The sequence below is a fragment of the Stegostoma tigrinum genome, chromosome 8 (assembly GCF_030684315.1).
Source record: "Stegostoma tigrinum isolate sSteTig4 chromosome 8, sSteTig4.hap1, whole genome shotgun sequence".
In the NCBI taxonomy this organism is placed as follows: domain Eukaryota; kingdom Metazoa; phylum Chordata; class Chondrichthyes; order Orectolobiformes; family Stegostomatidae; genus Stegostoma; species Stegostoma tigrinum.
This window is the reverse complement of record NC_081361.1, coordinates 39,274,054-39,287,616: the sequence shown is the minus strand read 5'-3', so window position 1 is coordinate 39,287,616 and position 13,563 is coordinate 39,274,054. Positions and strand designations below refer to the sequence as shown.

The window sequence follows — 13,563 nt, the reverse complement described above, 5'->3', positions numbered from 1 at the left end:
GCTTATCACAAATTCAGTTGGCTATCCATCAGTTCCACATCCCAGATCCACAACAGCCTCAAGCTGAACAAACCTGTTTAAATCCTTGGTTTCTTGTTTCATATCAAGAATCTCTAGTTCCAAATCTAATCACAAACATCATTTACTTCCAGTTCTGTAATAGTTTCAGTAGCAGACATACCGAAGCAATATCATTCATTTCTTACCACTTGATTATTGTAATGCTAGTCTTGCAAGGCTTCCATACTTTGCCCTGTAAAATCAAACTCAACCAAAATCAAAATCCACACACTTGTCATTCCTAAGCTTGGCGGCTCATACTGGATCTCAATTACCAGGGACTCAAATTTAAAATTCTCATGGTTGCATTCATATCCTGCTGTGGCCTTGTTCTACCTCTGCCCCAGCTCTTTGTAAACCAGAAAACTGTAAAAAAAACTTTGAAAACTCATGTTGATCAAACTCTGGTATTCTCTTGTTTCCCAAAACTCCTTTAGACCACAATTGGTGGCTGTGCAATTACCTGTGTGCACCCTACACTCCATTTTCATGCTTTACTTTCAGGTCTTTCTTAAAAGCCTACTTTATTTTTTTCAGGTCTTCACTTCCTATCCAAACTATCCTTCAATTTATTATCAATTTTTGCATCTTGAACTTCTTTGAAACACGTGATATTTTTCTTGGTTAAAGACACCATTTGGATGCCAGATTTTGTAAATGACATGCTTGCTAAACACATTTTCATGGTTATAGGTTTAAATCTTGACATTGATTTGAGTAACTAGTCACAACGCTGCAGCATGAAGAATGTAAAGCTTTGTCAGAGTCACACCTTTTTTTTGGATGACATGCTAAACTTAGACTGTCTGTCTGCTTGAATGTAGATGATCTTGTAACACTGCTGTTCTTGAACAATTAGTTCTCTCGATGTCCTTTTAAGAAACAGGAATAACTTAACTGGTTATTCTTGCTTGCTTTTTGTGAGATTATCAAGTGGAGACTTGTAGTTATTTATGCTTTAGTTAACAATAAACAGCAATTCAGAAATAATCAATTGGTTTCAGGTATGGTTGGGATATTTCAAGGAAATGATAGGCATATATAAATGTAATTGAATTTCTAATAGCTCACAGTAATATCTCCTTGTTTTCTTTAAGTATATGTATCTAGTGCTATACAGGGTAGCTTGAATGTATCACTTTGACTGGTTGCTCACATTATGCACCTTTAAAAGCACTACCACTATCTTCAAAAGAGTTTATGTAGTAGTAGCTAATGATTGCTTGAAACCTGAACTCAGAACCAATGAAATTTATGCATGAACCAGTATTGCAAGTGATAAGTGAGAGATAATGGGAACTGCAAATGCTGGAGAATTCCAAGATAATAAAATGTGAGGCTGGATGAACACAGCAGGCCAAGCAGCATCTCAGGAGCACAAAAGCTGATGTTTCGGGCCTAGACCCTTCATCAGAGAGGGGGATGGGGAGAGGGAGCTGGAATAAATAGGGAGAGAGGGGGAGGCGGACCGAAGATGGAGAGTAAAGAAGATAGGTGGAGAGAGTATAGGTGGGGAGGTAGGGAGGGGATAGGTCAGTTCAGGGAAGACGGACAGGTCAAGGAGGTGGGATGAGGTTAGTAGGTAGCTGGGGGTGCGGCTTGGGGTGGGAGGAAGGGATGGGTGAGAGGAAGAACCGGTTAGGGAGGCAGAGACAGGTTGGACTGATTTTGGGATGCAGTGGGTGGGGGGGAAGAGCTGGGCTGGTTGTGTGGTGCAGTGGGGGGAGGGGACGAACTAGGCTGGTTTAGGGATGCAGTTGGGGAAGGGGAGATTTTGAAACTGGTGAAGTCCACATTGATACCATATGGCTGCAGGGTTCCCAGGCGGAATATGAGTTGCTGTTCCTGCAACCTTCGGGTGGCATCATTGTGGCAGTGCAGGAGGCCCATGATGGACATGTCATCTAAAAGAATGGGAGGGGGAGTGGAAATGGTTTGCAACTGGGAGGTGCAGTTGTTTGTTGCGAACTGAGCGGAGGTGTTCTGCAAAGCGGTCCCCAAGCCTCCGCTTGGTTTCCCCAATGTAGAGAAAGCCGCACCGGGTACAGTGGATGCAGTATACCACATTAAGCAGAGGTTCACCTGCACATCTGCCAATGTGGAATGTCATCTTGGGGCCTGGGATAGGGGTGAGGGAGGAGGTGTGGGGACAAGTGTAGCATTTCCTGCGGTTGCTGAGGAAGGTGCCAGGTGTGGTGGGGTTGGAGGGCAGTGTGGAGCGAACAAGGGAGTCACGGAGAGAGTGGTCTCTCCGGAAAGCAGACAGGGGAGGGGATGGAAAAATGTCTTGGGTGGTGGGGTCGGATTGTAAATGGCGGAAGTGTCGGAGGATGATGCGTTGTATCCGGAGGTTGGTAGGGTGGTGTGTGAGAACGAGGGGGGATCCTCTTAGGGTGGTTGTGGCAGGGGCGGGATGTGAGGGATGTGTTGCGGGAAATACGGGAGACGCGGTCAAGGGCGTTCTCGATCACTGTGGGGGGAAAGTTGCGGTCCTTAAAGAACTTGGACATCTGGGATGTGCGGGAGTGGAATGTCTTATGTGGGAGCAGATGCGGCGGAGGCGGAGTTATTGGGAATAGGGGATGGAATTTTTGCAGGAGGGTGGGTGGGAGGAGGTGTGTTCTAGGTAGCTGCAGGAGTCGGTGGGCTTGAAATGGACATCGGTTACAACCTGGTTGCCTGAGATGGAGACTGAGAGGTCCAGGAAGGTGAGGGATGTGCTGGAGTGATAAGTGTCTGGGTTTTTATTGCTTTATATTATCTCGATGGTTTGATTTTAACATTGTCGTAAAGCCTTTAAGGAGCAGTGGTAGTTTTTGTCAAATAGAACTTTAATAGGTAACCTTACTTTTTCATATTCCTTTTGACAACAATCTCTCTACCAAACATAGTGATATTTTATCTCCCCCACCCCCACCCCCGTCATTCATCTCCACTGAAAATCGTCCTTATGGTGCATCTAATTTGGTTGTCTCTGACCCGCCAGTGCGACCACTCCCCAAAAAACCCCATTTCTACCTCTTAACAATTCCATAATCAGCACGGCTCCAGATTCGTTGTTTGTCTGTTCCGCTCAAACTGATTCTACTATTTTCACATTTTTCCCCTTGTTCTTTCATCACGTCAATAACTTTTCTAATACCTTCTGCTACTTCATCAGTTTGCAATGTCCTATCCCTAACTCTTTCCTGTTCACTCTGACCATCCAGTGTGTCTATAACTCCAGCCCTAGTAGGCCTTCTGCTCCACATTGAAAAAGGGACCTAATCAGTGCCAGCCCTCCTCCACTCTCCTCTGCCTGTCTGAAATTGTTCTTACATTTGAACTCTGACATCCCTCAATTCCTCTAAATAAAAGGTGTTGCTATGGGAACTCAAATGAGTACTAGCTGTGCCTGCCTATTCCTGGAATTTCTTTGTTTCAGTTCGCCACACTATTACACTCACTCGCATCTTCTTTTTCGGCTGTATCAATGATTTATGGGTGCTTCCAGCTCTTGTCTCAAACGGGAAAATCTTTCTCGTTTCCCTTCCTTTTCTCAACATTCCCATATCCTTTTGCCAAAAATAGGCTGTCAGCTAGCAACTGCTCAATGCACGATATCTGCCACTGTCACATCTATTACACTCCACGTGACTACCTTCCTCGGAGGCTTCTATTCCATTCTCCCTGATGCCAACTTCCACATCAGTCTTTTTTAAAAAATCTCTTGTCCCGCTCCTATGCTCACCTCTCTTTCTACAACCAAAACTTGTTCAATGGAAGCTCAGGGCGCGGAACAAACAGGGACACAGTTTACACAGTCTTCCACCCTCAGCACCGAGTTGACCTGTTCCAGCCTGTAGCCACTGCTCCCATTGCTGTTTCAGCGAGTCGCCTCTGCTATCAGGTTCAGCTCTCGTTTCTTGCCCCGTTGCATTTCCCTTGCTCCTCACCCCCTTCGTTCTCTGTCCGCTTTCCTCTCCTGTTCAGTTGCTTTGAAAACTGCTACATCCCCAGATTCTTGCTAAGAAGGGTCGATGATTTGAAACACTACCTACTTTTTTTCTCTCTCCACTCCTACCCGCTCTTGTTAAGTTTTCTCGGTATTTTTTTGTTTTTGTTAGGGATCGTGGCATCCATCTATGGATCACACGGCTTGCTCCTATTCCTGGCCAAATTACATTAACTCCTGTCCATGTAACATGCTGTTCAAAAGTAACAGGTCTCGGTCAGTCTCCTGTATGCGCTCTCGATAGGTGCATGTCCGTGTCAATCTAAAGTAGTACCACCTGCATAGCGTCTCCCACGGCCTGGGTATATGGTGCTTTTATTACCCGATGGAATCATTCCCTGGCAGGGCTCTTGAGGCGGACTGGGACCCCATGACCCCAAGTATGGGAGTCACGTTAGATTAACGCCCGGGACAGAAGTTTGTAAATGGCACATAGCGCCGCGTCCCAGTTCTTGCGGTTCTCTTGGCCGAGTGTTCGGACTCGAAAGTGAAAAGCAGCATTCGTAAAGAGATGTGAACCGGTGACTGGGAAGCGTGCGGAGAATCAGACAGGGGACAGCCAGCGAGAGCACCAGCACCTTGGCAATGACCCGGGCTTCCTTCTGGCTTGCGGATCGGTATTACTCCCGGCAACTGGATAGGAGAGGGGCGACCCGGTACCAAATCACTCTGTGCACGAGTCTGTCCTTTTTGTAAAATTCATGCCAAATTTGGAATGGCTCAAAGATCAGCTTTCATTGTGCCCTCTGGTAATGTGTTGATTCAGGGCTTTTATTTAATTAGGTCGGAGTTTACAATAAATGCGTTTACTGAAGACTTTAAGTCGTTAGTTTTCTCCAATGACACAGTAAGTAAAGTTGGAATGTAAGTTGCAAGTGTTGTGGGTGCAAAACCTTCGCTTGTTCCTTAGTGTCTGCGTTTGCAGGCGCTAACTAACGACAGGATAGGTCCATTTCGCGAGAAAAATTTCCACAGTGCGTTGCATGGTCCTGTACGACACAGCAGACAAATGGGAAATTAATTGCCTATTCGTTGATGCCAAAGGTCTGGGGATACAATGGGATTCCGAGCTGATGTTCATCGCTTCAGCTTTTTAAAGCGCCACAGTCCCCATTCTATGTTGAACTCGGTTGATCACAAGGAAACAGTTTCGACTTAGTTCCTTTAAAACGCTAGACCTCCCCACAGGAGTATGCATTTCGGAGTGATACTTGCATTCTCGGAGTTTCTGGTAAGTGTAAACGATTTTTTATAGATTTGGTACGTATTAGGATTGCCTTTCTTTCAAAAACCAGCTGTCACTTTTTATCTGTTTCTGTTTTTATCCACAGTTTTTCTGTGTCGGTGGTATGCTAGCAGGTCAGTTCATTTCAACATCTCAATCCAACATTTGAAACCGACTAGTTAATAGGTGATAACAAACGCGTGTTGTGTCCCCGTCCCACTCTCCCCTTCCTTTCAGACTCATCGCTGTCATTACAGGAGAAGAGATGTTTCCTTTACTGGGATCACTATTATGACTATGTGCCCGAGGAGCTGCCCTGGGCCGGAGCAGAGAGATGGTGCCGCCAGAGATTTGGATTTCTGGCCGCTATCGGAACAGCTGAGGATAACCAGAAATTGACCAGCTTCATGCATTCGATGAGGCTGACGAAATCCTTATGGATTGGTGCTAAAATAAAGGAGAGTGGCCGTGGTGAGTCCTAATGATCCGTTTTACTTTACCATTTTTTTCTTCTTAATTCCCAATTCATACAGGATCCTATGCCTTTATATAAGATATAATTGTCCGAATCAACATTTTAATTCCTTTTGAATATCACGTAATAAAATGCAGTAGATTTTACCCTTAGTAGATTTGGTAACAATTTAGTCAGGTTGAATCCTGACAATTTCCAAGCGATCTGCTGTTTTCTTAGTTAAGTAAGCATCTGGAATTTATGTATGGTCTTTAAGTTGGGATAACACTTAGCGTTTTGAAGCAATACGTGTTGCCGAAATTGGTGATAAGCGATTTAAGCTTGTCTTGTTTTAGGTGTGTTGATAATACCAGGAAGCTGAGATTATTTAAAAGTAGATTAATTGTTTATGTAGATTTAATATAGATTGTAAACAGAGAGAAGAAATGCTGGATTCAGGTTTAAAAAAAACTTTAATCAAGCCTAGAGTTTGAAGAAGATTTTCCATGGAGCTGTTAAAATGTAGAGTAGTTGACTAGAAAAAGAAGTGTTTAATGCTGATTTTTGATTAATTAAAGATTATGATTAGGCTTTGTACGGCTACAGCAAATCCTCTTGCTCCAATCTTTCTTGAAATGTGATGGCTCATTATTCTGACCTAACATCAATCTCCTTCTTTCCCAAAGTCTGCTCAGCGCACCCTTTTGAGTTTGCTAGTGGCATAACTGGACACACAAGCAGAAGAAATAGGAATGAGAAGAGGCTGTTTGACTCCTTGAGACTGACCACACCCCCCTGCCCCATTCAGAGGCTCATGACTGATCCAATAATCCTCATGCTTCCCTTTCTGCCTTTCCGTCAGACTTCACAAGACTGCCTATTTCAGTCTTAAATATACACAAGAATCCTGCCCCAGAGCACTGTGTGACAAGGAGTTTGAAAGACTCTCAACCCCTTGAGACAAGAAATTTTGCCTCATCTCACTCTTAAACTGCCATCCTTTAATGCTGAGAGTATGCCATCTTGACCAAGACTCCCATGAGTGGAAGCATGCTTTCAGCATTTACCCTGGCAAGCCTCTTAACAATCTTTTATGTTTCAATGAGATCACCCTCATTCTTCTAAACTGTTTAGCCTTCACTCACAAGACAATCCCTCCTTACTAGTGTTCATACTAGTGAACCTTCTTTGAACTGCCTCCAATGATATAATATCTTTCCTTAAATAAGGAGACTAAAGCTGCTCACTCCAGCACCTTGTACAGTTGCAATAAGATTTCCCTACTCTTATACACCAACCCCTTGACATACGGGCCAACCATTCCATGAGCCTTCCTGATTACCTGCTACACCTGTGTGCCAGCTTTCTGTGTTTCATACATAAGTAACCCCAAGGCCCCTTGTGTTGCAGCCATCTGCGGTTTTTCTGTTTGTTTAAATAAACTGTTCTTTGGCTCTCCCTTGCAAATGAACATCTTCACATTTTTTCTACCTTGTGCTCCATTTGCCAACTTGTTAGCAACATAGTTAATCTATTACTATCTCTTTCCTTATTCCCACTTGTATCCCTCTTGCAACTTGCCTTTCCATCTACTTTTATTTGTTCTGAAAATTTGGCTACAGCACATTCACTTCTTTCTGCCAAGTCATTAATATGGAGTAAATCATCTGTATCCATAAAATCATAAATCACAAATCACAAATTTGCATATTCATGCCAAAAAATAAGTGACAAAATTCAACATCCACAGGATAAACTCCCATATCCATGATTTTAACCTACTTTTAATCTTCTTTTGAACAAATTCTGCACTTGCAAATTTCAGCATTGCTGGGGGTTTTCAGAAATGGAACACTCATGGATACGGAGGAATGACCGTACATTGTTAACATTTATGATCCCAGCACTGATTCCTGTGGAACCTCACAGGACATCAAGCTGAAAAGTAACTCCTTATCCCCACTTGCTGTCTCTTCCCCCGTCTCTATTCTTGTCAATACCTTACCTCCAAAATTATGGCCTCTTATCTAATGACTTAACTTTTGCAAGGTACCTTGTTGAACACCTTCTGGGAAGTCCAAGTACAACACATCTAGTGGTTTTCCTCTGGTGCTGGAAATGTTTGGGGTTGCTTTGCTTTGCCTTGCTCCACTCTTTCTTGTAACATGAAGCACAGAATTTCTGCCTCTTTCTGAGCTTCACAAGATTTTAGTGAACGTTAATGAGTTACATAGGGCCAGTTATCCAGAGGCCCACTGGAATTTAATGATGGCTCATTATCATGACTTAACATCAGTCTCCTTTTCTCCCCAAGTCTGCCCAGCACACCCTGTTGGGTTTGCCTGTGGCTTACTGGAGGTGGCTTTTGTGGGGTTTGATTGATTGGTTGGTGGGTGGGTGGGTGGGGGTCTGTTCCCTTGCTCCTTCAAGCAAACTAGCATGAGAAACTGGTGTTAATTAAAGCCACCCCTGGGAACTTGCAAACAGACTGCTTCTCCCCCAGCTCTCTCCAAACGTCCTGGTGAATTCCAATTCAGGCCTCCTTGCCTGACTGTACGGTCCAAAGATCAGACATGGAGCTCCTGGTGACATTGCTGACAATGGAAGCCTGCCACAGTACTTCTGCCTGACTGGAGTGTTAATCTGACAGGAGGACCAGTGCTGGCCAGGAAAGTGCCTGTTGACCAAATCATTGCTTTGGGTCTCCCACAGAAAACCTAGGGGTTTCTCCAGCTGGTGGATGACTACTACTGCATCTGAGTCTCAAAACGTTTAACAAGAATGTTGTCAAATAAAGTTAGATATGATCATTTGATTCTACACATTTCAGAGTTAAGCTGGTTGGATTTTGTGTTTGCAATCAAAAATGGCCGAGATGAGTGCCAAGGTGGGTTTGTAACATGGATATTTGTTTATCAAGTTGAACAGAGAAGGAGGCCATTTGGTCTGTCATGCCGGTGTCAGCCCTTTGAGTGGCAGGTCAGATGATTGGTCAGAATATAAGAGACAGCAGAGAATGACTTCTCAGTCACTCCAAAGTGAGAAGTTCGAATCGGAGAGAAAGCTAGCTAGGAATGTCAAAATAGAGAGCAAGAGTTTCTACAGGCATTCAAAAGGAGAAAAATGCTAAGTAGAGAGAGGGCATTAAAAAGTTGCTGGAGAAACTCACCAAGTCTGGCAGCATTTGTGCAGAGAGAAACAGAATTAACATTTCCATTTAACCAGAGTCAACCATTTCTGAAGAAGCGTCACTGGACTTGAAACATTAATTCTGTTTCTCTCTGCGCACATGCTCCCAGACCTGCTGAGCTTCTGTCGCAATTTCTGTTTTTGCTTCAAGCCTTCATCATATGCAGTTCTTCGTTTATTTGAGGGAATTTTGGTCCTCTAGACAGTGAGAACATAGTTAATAGTAGAGAATAAGGAAATGACAGATAAAATTTTTGCTTTTGCATTTGCTAAAAAGAAGTCAAAAAGCATTCCATTAATAATTGTGAATCAGGACATTGATGAGATAGAGGAACATAGTGAAGTTACAATCATGAGGGAGCTGGTACTAAGTAAACAGATGGAGCTATGGAATGACAAGTCTTGAGATTCAGATGGACTTGACCCTAGAGTCACAAAAGAATTTCATAATGAGGTAGTTTGTCCAATGGTGTACGTTTTCCAAAATCCCTCGATTCCAGACAAATCCCATTGGACTGGAAAGTAGCAAATGTAAACCATTTATTAAAGGCGAAGGGGAAGACAGGAAACCATAGCTTGATATCTGTTGTGGGGCAAGTGTTAGAATCGCTCGTTAAAGTCATCATAGTTGAGTACTTAGAAAAACCGAGATGCAATCGAGAAGAGTCAGTACAGTTTTGTCAAAGGGAAATCATTGTTGGAATTCTTGTGCATAACATCTAGAATGGTCTTTACAAGGTGTATGTGGAAGTGATGTCTCTTCTTGTTTCTTCCTTTTAGTTTCATTGATCAAAATCATGGAAATTCCTCTCTAATGGCGCAGTGACCTGAAACAGTTCAAGAAGTCAGCCCACCATCACTTTCTGAAGGGCAGCTAGGGCCAGTGACAATCATATCCCACAAAGGGAGTTTTCAGGGCAGAAATGAGGAGTGTTTTTTTTTCTTCAGGGCTTGAGCAACTTTGGAGCTCTGCCTCAGAAGGTGGTGGAGGTGGTGCCATTGAATATTCTTATACCAGAGATGGATAGATTCTTGGCATAGGAATCAGGAGTCATTAGGGATAGATAGGGATGTGGAATTTGAACCACACAAGATAGCTAAAGTGATCTACTTCTGTTCCTATTTCAGATGTTCATAAAGATCAAGGCAATTTGTTCCACTCTCTGACTCTTTATTTATTGTCTGATAAACATTTTCTTTCAGGCATCTACCCAATCATTTCTGCTACCATTTAGGGAAATGCATTCTAGATCATCCTAAACAGTTACTGTGCATTTTTCTCCTAGATCTTTTGCTAATTCTGTGAAGTGTGTGTCCCTGTAGTTTCTGACTCTCCTGCCAGTGCACTATTGGAAATGAAGGAGAAGGTACAAGATATGTGCTCCTGAGTCTAATCTCATTGAGGTGCAAGTCTCTGAGTTAGCGGAGGGAGCTGAAGAAGACAATGTATTCTCTGAGGGCTCTGTGGCTTCTTCCTCCGAGTTGGAGGTGGTGGTGTTGGGCTGAGGGGCTAGCCCCTGTGGGGTGGCGAGTGTTTGTGTATCACTGATGGCTGCATACGGAAGGAGAGTTGTGCAATATGAATAGATGCTTGAGCATCTTTATTGGTTCACTCAGAGAAAGGGGCAACAACACAACACAGCACAATGAAGCTTACTGGGTTGCCTTCATATGGAGTATTGGGCAGCCCCACATGAGTGATTTCTGTCCTCTCCAGCCACTTTGATGATCTTGTCCTCATGGGGATGAGGAGCAAAATATCAGGCACATCACCATCTGTCTTGGACCTGTCTACCCAATTATGAGACATTTCCTAACAGCATTGTAGTTTAGCTGCACCAAACAGAAATGAATTAGCTTTATTGTCACATATACTCAAATAAGCACAGCGAAAGGTAGCTGTTGCATTACAACACCATCTCAGGTACAAAGGTATCCAGGTTCAGATACTTAAGATCAAATTCTTAGGAAACAACGAAAAAAACTAAAGAATTAACTAGTCCAGCATTATAGGTCATAGGAATAAATCAGACAAATAAAGAAGTAACAAGTTGAGAATATCAGGCTTTCAGACCTGGCCTCAAATGGACTGCAGTGGTTCCGGAATGTAGTGAACCACCACCTCTTCAGGGGTATTAGGGATGGACAATAACCGTTGGCTGAGCCAGCAGTGCCTGCATCCCATGAATGAATAAAAGAAACATTGTATTGAGTTTCACTACTGTCTGACCTCCCCCGCCCCGGCCCCCGCCAATCCTTGCCTGGCCTCTTATTTTTGTCTCTCCTTCTTGGAAGATCAACTTTATTTAAACACCTCAGCACCCATTATATCATTCCTCTGTCAGTGACACAATGAATAATGGTTTATACAAAATTAAACGGAATGCTGCGATAAAGCGCACAATAGAAACATAGCAAACTCTCTCTCAAGATTTTCGCTATTCTTTTGGACATGGAGCAAACTCACTGTGGATTACATCCAACTTTAACTACCGTCTTTAACATTTACTTCGCCTCTGTCCCTCACGAGAAAAAAAACTACAGTTGCAAACCTAGTCCGCTTAAACCCAACATGCAGCTTTGATCTCTTTGATATACCCTACTCTGAATACGTAGAAAAACATCCTCAAACAGAACACTAAACTACAAATTCAATGTCTCCAGCTTTTCCTGGAAATTTACAAACACTAACCCTTTTTCTCATGCACCCGTTTTCAGCCAGAATGACGACTGCAAAACAAACCATGTTGCACCTCTGCAGGAGGCTTTACTGTCCCTTGTTACTCGGAATATCTTCAAAGACATTTCATCCCATTAGCTTCATGCAACATTATGTGTGCTTTTGAAAGACTCCATTGGGTCAGTTTGATCCACCGTTCTCTCTCTCTCAGCCTTTTCTCTGCAAGAACGAAACATCACGCTCCACACAATAGCTCCCACAACCTTGGAACTTGTTTCAGCCCACTTCGTTCATGCACTAAACTTGTCCCAGCTTCGGGTGCCAATTTTGTAAGATTTTGGGGTTTTCTTCACTTTTAATTGTAAGCCGTAAGTCAGCTATAACTGCAGACTGGGTTGAGACAGCCAAACTAGAGTATATTAATCCTGCCTAGCCCTGCCTATCCCAGGTGCAAGTATGGTTACAAGTTTCACAGAATTTATTAAGTTTGTCAAACCAGTACAAAAGAATGGGTATTTAATAAGGCAATAGACTCAATTTATTCACAAAGGAATATTGGATCTCAATTTCCAATATTTTCTTCATATGTTGTGTTGACAAGCTTACATTTTGTCTATTAAAAGCAGAGCTCTTTTTATTCAGAATGTTTTGAAGAAGAGTCAAACCAGGCTCAACTTTAACTCTGTTTCTTCCTCCATAGATGCTGCCAGACCTCCTGAGTTTTACAGTATTCTTTATACATTTCACCTTCTGTTTCCTTTGTGCATACTGCCTCACTAAGAACACTGACTACTCACTATACCCTGGGCAGGATCAGAGACATCCTGAATGCAAACCGAACTCAAGGGACTGAAAAGTATAGAAATTGTTCAGGTCAATCTCTGCTTGTCTAAACTTGTGCATGTTCTCAATTCCAGACTGGTTTCTTTTAAAAGTAGAGTCACCTTCTGGTAGTATCATTCCTAATCTTTCCTGATTAGTTCCCTAACATGTAAGTTGTTCGTAAGATTCTTCTGGATTATGTGTTGTTTCGGTTCTTTTTATCATTTCTCACTAGGATAATATGACATTTTAAAGTATCTTCTTTATTCAATAATTCAGGAATGAATGATGTATGCTGTAATGTCATTATAGGTGACATCCTGAGTTCAATGTCTCATACTTACTTAATTCATGAGAGTTCCTCATTAAATCGAAGACATTACCAGTGATTATTTGTTTCCCCATCTGCTGGGGACGTTTTAACTGGTGGCCATTGGTATTTGTAAGGATTTGCTTTTTATTAAACAAATGGTAAAAGTTGCATATGACCTTATTATGTTACAGCATAGAGGCAATACAGAAGATTACAGAAGCAGGGTTATACTTCAAGACTACACAGACTCCGTTTAAGATACGGAGCATGATTACAATTGATGTTTAGAGAGTCCAGTGTACATTTGATTCAGGGTCTTGAGTAATGAAGACCAAAAAAATTTAATAATGGTGTAATTAGTTTTGTGATTAAATTTGGATTTAAAGAACACATTTAACAAAATGAACATAGAACATAGAACAGTACAGCACAGTACAGGCCCTTTGGCCCACGATGTTGTGCTGAACTTTTACCCTAAACCTAAGGTCTACCTAACCTCCACCCCTACCTTATACTATCATCCATACGCCTATCTAATGGCCACTTAAATGCCCCTAATGAGGCCGACTCCACTACCTTCTCCGGCAATGCATTCCATGCCCCTACCACTCTCTGAGTAAAGAACCTCCCTCTGATGTCTCCCCCATATCTACCTCCACTCATTTTAAAACTATGCCCCCTCGTAATAGCTATCTCCATCCTAGGAAAAAGTCTCTGGCTGTCTACTCTGTTTATACCTCAGCTCATTTTGTACACATTAGCAAGTCGCCTCTCATCCTTCATTGTTCTAAACAGAAAAGCCCTAGCGCTCTCAACCTTTCCTCGT

The 13,563-nt window shown here is 42.7% G+C and overlaps 1 protein-coding gene across 10 annotated transcripts in view; it reads left to right on the top strand.

Annotated features, from left to right (window-relative positions):
- Nucleotides 1–3,820: 3,820 nt before the first annotated feature.
- The window catches only part of LOC125456086 (adhesion G-protein coupled receptor D2), a 265,020-nt gene continuing 255,277 nt past the window's right edge, over nt 3,821–13,563 (top strand). For 9 of the 10 annotated variants that reach the window (XM_048538785.2, XM_048538786.2, XM_048538784.2 and 6 more), the window contains exons 1-3: nt 4,391–5,285; nt 5,386–5,413; nt 5,517–5,750. In XM_048538785.2, the coding sequence (XP_048394742.1) occupies nt 5,247–5,285; nt 5,386–5,413; nt 5,517–5,750 (301 nt within the window). In that variant the 5' untranslated portion in view covers nt 4,391–5,246. Of the gene's footprint in view, nt 3,950–4,390; nt 5,286–5,385; nt 5,414–5,516; nt 5,751–13,563 lie in introns of those variants that run through there. The other variant, XM_048538779.2, reaches the window with a different exon arrangement.